Source organism: Rhinopithecus bieti, unplaced genomic scaffold (assembly GCF_001698545.2).
Source record: "Rhinopithecus bieti isolate Rb0 unplaced genomic scaffold, ASM169854v2 scaffold_18688, whole genome shotgun sequence".
Classification (NCBI taxonomy): domain Eukaryota; kingdom Metazoa; phylum Chordata; class Mammalia; order Primates; family Cercopithecidae; genus Rhinopithecus; species Rhinopithecus bieti.
In genome coordinates this window covers 1573193-1583327 of record NW_016809492.1, presented here as the reverse complement: position 1 = coordinate 1583327, position 10135 = coordinate 1573193, and the positions used below count along the sequence as shown (strand labels likewise).

Below are 10135 nucleotides of genomic sequence, written 5' to 3'. Positions count from 1 at the left end.
ATTTTATTTCTCCTTCACTTATGAAACTTAGTTTGGCTGGATATGAAATTCTGGGTTGAAAATTCTTTTCTTTAAGAATGTTGAATATTGGCCCCCACTCTCTTCTGGCTTGTAGAGTTTCTGCTGAGAGATCCGCTGTTAGTCTGATGGGGTTCCCTTTGTGGGTAACCCGACCTTTGTCTCTGGCTGCCCTTAACATTTTTTTCTTCCTTTCAACTTTGGTGAATCTGACAATTATGTGTCTTGGAGTTGCTCTTCTCGAGGAGTATCTTTGTGGCATTCTCTGTATTTCCTGAATTTGAATGCTGGCCTGCCTTGCTAGGTTGGGGAAGTTCTCCTGGATAATATCCTGAAGAGTGTTTTCCAACTTGGTTCCATTCTCCCCGTTACTTTCAGGTACACCAGTCAGATATAGATTTAGTCTTTTCACATAATCCCATATTTCTTGGAGGCTTTGTTCATTTCTTTTTACTCTTTTTTTCTCTAAACTTCTCACTTCATTCCATTCATTTGATCTTCAATCACTGATACCCTTTCTTTGAGTTGATCGAATCAGCTACTGAAGCTTGTGCATGTGTCATGTAGTTCTTGTGCTGTGGTTTTCAGCTCTATCAGGTCATTTAAGGACTTCTCTGCATTGGTTATTCTAATTAGCCATTCGTCTAATCTTTTTTCAAGGTTTTTAGCTTCTTTGCGATGGGTTCGAACATCCTCCTTTATTTAGCTCGGAGAAGTTTGAAGCCTTCTTCTCTCAACTCATCAAAGTCATCCTCTGTCCAGCTTTGTTCCATTGCTGGTGAGGAGCTGCATTCCTTTGGAGGAGAAGAGGTGCTCCGATTTTTAGGAGGAGAAGAGGTGCTCCGATTTTTAGGAGTTTCAGCTTTTCTGCTCTGGTTTTTCCTCATCTTTGTGGTTTTGTCTTCCTTTGGTCTTTGATGATGGTGACGTACAGATGGGGTTTTGGTGTAGATGTCCTTTCTGTTTGTTAGTTTTCCTTCTAACAGTCAGGACCCTCAGCTGCAGGTCTGTTGGAGTTTGCTGGAGGTCCACTCCAGACCCTGTTTGCCTGGGTATCACCAGCGGAGGCTGCAGAACAGTGAATATTGTAAAACAGCAAATGTTGCTGCCTGATCGTTCCTCTGGAGGCTTCGTTTCAGAGGGGCACCTGGCCATGTGAGGTGTAATTTGGCCCCTACCGGGAGGTACCTCCCAGTTACACTACTTGGGTGTCAGGGACCCACTTGAGGAGGCAGTCTGTCTGTTCTCAGATCTCAGACTCCGTGCTGGGAGAACTACTATTCTTTTCAAAGCTCAGTTGGAAATGCAGAAATCACCTGTCTTCTGCATTGCTCACGCTGGGAGCTGTAGACTGGAGCTGTTCCTATTTGGCCATCTTGGAACCTTCCTCTTCGTTTATTTGTTACAGAAATATTTACTGACCTCCTAATCTTTGTGCCAGGACTTTTGGTGAGTAAGACAAAAGGCTCTCATTTTCACTCATCCTCTCTGTCCCCATTTCTTGGACAAATTGTGTAGGACATTTTAACATTGAGCAAGTATTCATTCATTCATTCATTCATTCATTCATTCATTCATTCAATGTGTGTTTGAGTGTGTATAATACAAATACATTATTGTGAGATATTAAAAAAAGGACATCTCTGCTCTCAAGGACCTTGCAAGCTTGTTTGTTCACCAACCAGTCATTTATTTAAAAAAAAAAAAAAGTGCATTGAGCTAGTAGGCAATGTGCCAGGTCAGTGCTAGGGAAATACAGAGATGAACAAGAGCATACAGTTGGTCCCTGGAGGGCTACGCCTCAGCCTGGAGAGGCAAGCAGCTTGTAACATCTTTAGAAGCATGCAGTGTGGTAAATGGCAATAATGAGCTCTTCCCACTGTATTGCGAGAGTGCAAAGGATGAGCACAGAAGTGGAGTTTCCAGAATTAGTTCTCTGTAGGTGAAAGGTCAAGATGTGACTCTCCATCTGACTTTTTAGTTGAGTCTGGAGAGAAGGGTTGGCTTGGAAAGGAGATTGGAGGGAGTTCCATTCAGAAGAAACAGTTTAAGTGATGATAAAGAGCTATAAGGCACGATGACAGCTTTACAAAACTGCAGATACTTTATTTTGATTTGGCTATGGAAGGTGGGGGTAGATGAATTCTAATGTAGTGAAACAATTGCAACAGGAACGTCAGTAACTAAGTCCTTGTAGTATTGGCACAATATGTAGTTCAATGAAACAGATAGCCCAGATATGGACAAACATACTATGTGGTAAAGTGGATATCACAAATCAACAGAGTGTTAGGTAATAATATTGAGATGATTGATAAAGTATTTGGAAAAATAATAGATTCTTACTCCAGATGATTTTTAGTTAGGGCTTGGGGGCTAGGCATTTAGAAATTTGAGAATTAGGATTGCTTTCTGTGAATTAAAATTTAAGATCAACAATTTAAGATCAACAGTAATTAAAAAATAAGATCAACAGAGGGTGGGTGGGTGTGTATATGTAAAACAAGTTATCTTAACCAAATATCTTGCCTACTGCCTACTGCCACCTCGTTGAATGTGTCAATCCCATGAACATGGCCAGCTTCATGGGCCCTGCACTCACGAGGGCCGTGCATTTGGTTTAATGCTCTGCTCTTGTTGTCCTTTGGAAAGTCTTAATTTTTGAAGATGGGGCCCATATATGGTTTTTATTGTTTGTTTGTTTTGTTTTGCACTGGGCCATACAAATTATGTAGCAGTCCTGCCTATGAAGTTGGCTGTCTCTGGGGACAGAAAGTTAGAGAGCCAAGCTTTAGAAGTAGATGTCCTTGTGCTCTCTAGAGAGTTGCAGCCAACCCAGTTAAAGTATCCTGGACACACTGGCAGGGCCATCCCTGTAGAGTGCTGCAGGCTGTCCAGCCTGATGCCATGAAACATTCAATTGATTGATTGATTGATTGATTGATTGATATTTTTTGAGACGGAGTCTCGCTCTGTCGCCCAGGCTGGAGTGCAGTGGCCGGATCTTAGCTCACTGCAAGCTCCGCCTCCCGGGTTCACGCCATTCTCCTGCCTCAGCCTCCCGAGTAGCTGGGACTACAGGCGCCCGCCAGGTTGCCCGGCTAGTTTTTTGTATTTTAGTAGAGACGGGGTTTCACCATGTTAGCCAGGATGGTCTTGATCTCCTGACCTCGTGATCTGCCCGTCTCGGCCTCCGAAAGTGCTGGGATTACAGGCTTGAGCCACCGCGCCCGGCCCAATTTATTTAACAAAGTTTCCTATTTCCCATTTCCTGCTCACCAAGCAATCTTTCAGTAGTGACTTGGCTGCTTCTTTGGTTTTCCAGCAGGGAGAGATCTAGCTAGTTGTGCTGGTCCGATCCTTCATTCAGGAAGGTAATTAGTAAATTGGCATTCTGGTTTCATATGTCAGTGAGGTTCTTTAATGTGAGCCTGCTTCTACATGACTGGTCCATTTCTGTTACATTTCTGAGACTGAAGGTTGAAGTCCAGGAATTATGCTGGTAAATTCACCAAAGCAGTCATGTGTAGAATAGTGGTTAAGAGCAAGAGCTTTGGAGTCAAGACAGACAATCCTGGATAAAATGTGGGTCCTGTCACTTACTAGGATGCATGATCTTGGCTTTCCTGTGCCCTACTCTTTCATCTGTCAAGTGATGACATTAACATCTACCTTAAGGTTGATGTGAGATTGAATGAGATGATGTACTTTAGATCAGGGTTTCTCAGCCTCGGTACTGTTGACATTTTTGGCCAGGTAGTTCTTTCTGTTCAGGGCGGGGCGTTTGGTGCATCGTAGGATGTTTCCAGCATCCTTGGCCTGTACCCAGTAGATGCTAGTGGCATCCCTCTAACCCCCTGTAGTTATGACAATTAAAATGTCACAGAGGCGGAAACCCTCCTGTGGAGGGCACAGTAGGACTTGGTTAAGAGTCACTGGTCCAGGTGTATAGAGTGGTGCCTGGGGGAAAGAAAGTGTTTTATGGTATAATAATGGGAATAGTGGTACCAAAGGTGATACTACTTTCGATGCCACCCTGAGGGCCCTAGGAAGACATTTGTCAGCCTTTCATTTATTCTTTGTACTTAAATTTTTTATCTATCCCAGAATAAACTCCGTATAGATTAAATATAGTACATGTAAAAAGCTCTACCTTTAAACAACTGAATGAAAAAAGAAGTAAATCTTTAGATTTGCAAATAAGGAAAGGGTTTTCGAGGTCAAAAGAAGTGATACTTCTGTGATGTTTAATGCTGGGTTTAAAACACATTGGGGAATTTTCTTTCTTCATAGATGTCATGACATTAAAATAAACATGCATAATCTATAAAACCTTGTAGTTATAATTGAAAAGCAAATTGGATAAAATGATTCTGAGTAATATGACAGATAAAGTGGTATGAAAATACTAATTTAAGTCAAAAAGAAAACCAGATATTTCCTATAGATAAGGACAAAGGAGGAAATACAGTCGTCCTGTAAACATTTGAAAATAGTTCAAATTTAGTAATTTAAAAAAATTTTAAATTATTTATTTAAATTGGCAAAGATTTTAACCAATAGCATCCAATTCTGTTGTACAGTCAGGGAAGTCTTATTACATATTTTTGATAGGACAATGGATAGGTACAGCCCTTCTAGAAAGAAACATGGTGATAAATGTGCCCTAAAAATGGTCATACCATTTAACCCTCCAAAATAAGTTTGGGAATAATGCTTACAGCATAATCTGAAATGTAGACAAATATCGATGCATGAAAGTGTTTATTGCAAAGTTGTTTTAATATAAGTCAGCTAAATGTTCAGTATTGGAGAAGTAGTTATTTACAGCGTATGATAATCTACAATCCTTAAATGCAGTATTTACACAGTGTTTCTAATGACATGCAAAATTCTTATAGTGTTAAATGAAAAAAGCAGGTTTTTAAGTTGCATATGCAATATAAACTCAACCCAGAAAAAAGACTGGAAGGAAATATCCAAAATGTTAATATTTGTCCCTGAAATACACAAAGTGTTAATATTTGTTCCGTAATATTTAGATTATGGATAATTTGTGAAAGTCACAACTATATGATTAAATTGATCATTTCATGGCAGACAGCCTTTTCTTTTGTTTCTGTTCTTTTAGGTAATGTTTAGATACTATGCCTTGGAAATGAAAATGAAAGGGTTTAGGCTATGTTTCTCTAAATGGGAGAAATCAGAAAGTGTCAATGCCCAAAAATACAGCTTTATTTTTAAGTAAATTATAAATTGCAATATGAAACCAGTTTTGGGGGGTAGACTGCTTCCCCTGGTTGAGGTGAATTAATGGTTTTTTATACTGTGGTACTCTTTTTGTTCATTAAGTGTTAACGATGTACTCATTGCAGTATGGTTTTTGATGAAACAATCTAAGATGTTCATTTCTGTTTTTATAGTATGTGCAGAAGCTTATAATCCTGATGAAGAAGAAGATGATGCAGAGTCCAGGGTATGTAATTTACTGAATGAATGAATTTTAAATTGATGCCCTTGTCATATTTAAGGGAAATAATCATAGAAAAGATGTTAACAGGCATGCAAGTTAACAGGAGACATGATGGAATTATTTTGACTATTTCTTTTCTTAGTCTCATCTCCAATAGCCTACTCCTGCTGAGTCTTGCAGAATTATTTTTATCTGAAGAGTATAAAGAGATATATTTTATCTCTTTACAAAATATATCCTGGTGATGAAAAATGTTTTCAGCTGTCTTTCTCATAGTGATAATACTATTTTTCTTAGACAGTGTTTCTAGTAAACAAAAATACTGGGAAAGACCTCCTACTCCTATTAATTTATAACACCAGAAAGTTACTCTGAAACAAACAAATCACAGTAAAATCACATCCAGTGTCAGTACAGCAGTTAGGATTATTTTTGAAATCTGTGAGTCTTCATCGTTTGCTCAGCAGCTGACTTCTTGCAGGCCCTAATGTTTTTGTAAGAATTTGTCCACTGTGATTTCAGCAGTTTTTAAGCTATGTCTTTCAGCTCAGTTCTATTGTTTATTTAGTAAAAAGTAAACTAAGAGATGACTATGCCTGGAAATGGAAAGTAATTAAATTTCTGCACCACCCTCCTCCCCTTTTTTTGAGTACGTATGTTGCAAAAGTGCCTCTTGTTTCTTTGGCCTTAAACAGTATAAACAAAAACTTATTTTTGTAGCTCTGAAAAGTACTTAAGTAAGATTGAGATTTCTTGTGGAGAAGCAGATACTACGTCCCTAAGTCATTACATCATTAAGCTCCTTGAAACATATGTAAAATGCAGTGGTATCGGGAGGCTTACAACATGGAAAATCTTGAAATCCCATTTTATTCCTGGACCCATGGGGATTCCCACTACCAGGATTGTGGAAGCTCATTTCTCACTATTAGAACTTCAGTTATTTTCATGAAGTTTATAAATCCTAGCCTGGAAATGATGTTGTTTTAGGATTAAGGTATTTTTACTAATCTGTGATGTACGGTTACCCCTCTGTATAGTCTGAAAAACTAGACCTTGCCTACCATATACTTTACTATACCCGTATACTGTATCTAGCAGAAACAGTACTGGGTGGCATTGAAGACAACATGCATTCTTTATATGTGTGTATAAATGGATATGATAAAATTTAGTAATTGGGATAAGAGCAATCGAGATGAGCTGGTTTAAATTAATAAAAACCTAAATTAATGAACATTTGCAATACAGTTTAAAAACAATATGCAGTATCTCATTGATTCAAAAGCTGTTTGGCCTTGAATTTTAGCTGCCATTTAATTCATGAGGTAAATAAAGTGTTTTGGCAGGTTCACTCCAGCTAATTTCTAACAGTTTTGTTGGGGAGGCTATACCAGTTAAGATTCATTTGGCTGTGTAAAACCTAACCCTATCAAGACAAATGTGAAAAAGAAATCACTGGGGAGAGATTATCAGACAAATGCTTGGAGATCATATTGAACTACAGAAAGCATTCAAAGGCCAAGCTGTAGGCCTGGGAGGCAGGAGCCAGCTCAACTCTGGGGTCCATCAAGAGCCAGAGTGTAAGACTTAGCGTAGTGTCTTTGAAAGGGGCTCAGCTACTCATCTCTGTTACGGTGTCTCTCAGTTCAAAATTCCAACTTCCCAAGAGTTTCTGATGCACTCAGCTCTGGCCCAGGATAGGGCCATGGTCAACAAGTCCAACCTACTTGGGAACCACTTCTATAAATAAGGGCAGTTACTAGAGGAGGAGGAATCTTTGTGGTTGGGCCTTTACCGTAAGAGCTGTCCCCTGTAACACCTTTTAAAGTTATTTTTAATAGTTTTTTTTGGTAATTAATGTATTAATTATATGTTTGATTATAGCAAAGTACCTTAGGTTATCAATTAGGTTGAGTATTCTCTCCTCTAAGTGTGTTACTAAAAATTGTACTTATTTTGGTCTCAAAAACTATGAGGCATACCACACCACATGCTTGGGAATGATTATTACAGGTTTCAAAATTATTTAGATCCAGAAGCATATTGGGAAGTATCTATAAGAAAAATGTATACTGTGTTGTGATAAAATTACATTTCATTTGGACATTTTGTATTACCTCTGAGACTCACCAAATCCTTAAGTCTGTAGTATAAACAGAAATTTATCCTCTGATACGAATTCAAAGAAAATGTAAATACTTAAGACTCATTTTGGAAAATAACAGATTTTAGTTGGAATGCCTTTAATAAATGAAAATTTAAGGGTTGTCTAAATCTAGCATGTAGAAACTGGTAGAGAACAGCTGATAAACTTAAGGGTAGAGTATTTCTATGTTTCTCCACAAAAATGTTTTGGAGTTCCATCTGCATATCTGGTCTGGTGCTAGGTGTAAAGTGGTGAGCAAATGGACAAATCTCTGCCCTCTTGGAGCTTACAGTCTAGAGAGAGAAGCAGACAAGTGAATACATTAATGAAAAGTTAAAAAACATGAAGTGCTAAAGAAACAGTGAAACACTGTAGGGATCCAAACACAAGCCCCAAGCCAGCAGGGGCTCTGATACTCTGGAATGGTTGAAACAAGCATCCTTGAGGTGAGGCTGGAAGGATGGGCAGGCAGAGAGTCTTGCCAGAAGCCCCCTTAGTGCATTTTAGATGGAGCTGAGCCTGGCATAGGGGAAGGCAGGTGGAGCTGGGCCAAATGGCTGCAGTGAGGGTAGAGAAGGAAGGAATGGGGATTTAATTCTCACCAAACGTGATGGAGTCCATTGAGGTTTTAAGCTGGAGAAGGGAGTATCCTGATTTAAACTTTTGAAAGATAATTTTCAGCTCTGTGTGGAGAATGGATGGGACAAATACGAAAATACCTTGTGTAGATTTCTCTTGCCTAACAGCATAGATACAGTGTTTTTGTTTTGTTTTGTTTTTGTTTTTGTTTTTTGTTTTCTGTTTTTTGATTTTTTGTTTTTTTGGTTTTGGAGACAATCGTCTTGCTCTGTCACTCAGGCTGGAGTGCAGTGGTGCAATCTCAGTTCCCTGCAACCTCTGCCTCCTGGGTTCAAGCGATTCTCATGCCTCAGCCTCCCGAGTAGCTGGGACTGCAGGTGTGCACCACCACATACCTGTCTAATTTTTGTATTTTTAGTAGAGATGGTGTTTCGCCCTGTTGGCCAGGCTGGTCTTGAATTCCTGGCCTCAGGTGATCCACCCACCTTTGCCTCCCAAAGTTAGGATTACCGGCATAAGCCACTGTGCCCAATCGATATACAGCGTTCTTTAAAGAAAATGTCTAAGTTTAAACCTTACTTATTAACTGGTTTTCTTTTTTTTTTTTTAATGGAAAGGCAGCAAAATTTAGAGCAGAAGTTGGCAAAGTTTTTTTTTTTTTAAACTGAAAAATGCACTGTTTTCCGAGAGTAAATATTTTAGGCTTTGAGGAGTCAACTACTCTGCAACTACTCAGTTCTGCTGTAGTAGCTTGAAAGCAGCTGTAGGTAATACATCAATGAAAGACACATCTGTTGTGTTATATTAAAACTATGACATTTGAATTTGAATTTAATATAGATTTTGTGTGTCAGGAAATATTATCATTTGTTTGATTTTTCCCCCCAGTCATTAAAAAATGTAAAATTATTCTTAGCCTAGAAGCCATACATACAAAAACAGCTTTGCTTGCAGGTGTAGTTTGCTGGTCCCTGGTTTAGAGTATAGACTCTGTAGCTGGCCTGGCTGGCATGAATCCTGCTCTGCACCTTATGGACTGGATGACACTGGACAAGTGATTTAGGCAAGTTGATTTCCTTAGCTCTAAATTTCTTAACCTGCTTCATGGGATCTATCACTAGGATAAAATGAGTTAATATTAGTAAAGCCTTAAAATAGTACCTGGCATGTATTTATGCTACGTTTGTTTAACAAATAACATTTTTATCTGAAATCAGGAATGAATTTTAATGAAAACCAAAGTGGCCTCTGGTACACTAAAATCACAATTTGGGTGTATTGCTGAGGCCTCAGTGACCCAGAGACAGATCCCTGAGGTGGGATCACGCCAAGCCCCGGAGGAAAAATGTGGGAGAGCATCTTCAGAGCAGGTGGCTATAGTGCAGAGGAGCCGCAGTGTCAGAGACTGCACCTGCTTTCGACTGTTTACTTTCCCCAGCGAAGAGGGATTTTACTGGTGAGGTTAATTACAGAGAGTGGACTCTGGGTGCTGAGGAGTAATGGCAGGGTAAGGGAAAAGGGAAACAGGAGGAGAGCAGTAGACTGTAGTGATGGAGGTGAGGCAGAGAAACAAAGACTACTTAGAAATGGTCATTGGGTCGGGCACAGTGGCTCACGCCTGTAATCTTAGCACTTTGGAAGGCCGGGGGCGGGGCTGGATCACGAGGTCAGGAGTTCGAGACCAGCTTGGCCAAGGTGGTGAAACCCTGTTTTTTTTATTACTAAAAATACAAAAATTAGCTGGGCGCAGTGGTGGGCACCTGTAATCCCAGCTGCTCAGGAGACTGAGGCAGGAGAATCACTTGAACCCAGGAGGCGGAGGTTTGCAGGGAGCCGAGATCGCACCACTGCACTTTAGCCTGGGTGACAGAGCAAGACTCTGTCTTTAAAAAAAAAAAAAAAAAAAAAGGGGGCGA

The 10135-nt window shown here is 39.6% G+C and overlaps 1 protein-coding gene across 1 annotated transcript in view; it reads left to right on the top strand.

Moving 5' to 3' along the window:
* The window catches only part of PRKAR2B (protein kinase cAMP-dependent type II regulatory subunit beta), a 114399-nt gene that overhangs the window by 69900 nt on the left and 34364 nt on the right, over positions 1–10135 (top strand). Inside the window, 1 exon segment of the mRNA XM_017889585.1 lies at positions 5442–5494. Coding sequence (XP_017745074.1) covers positions 5442–5494 — 53 coding nt within the window.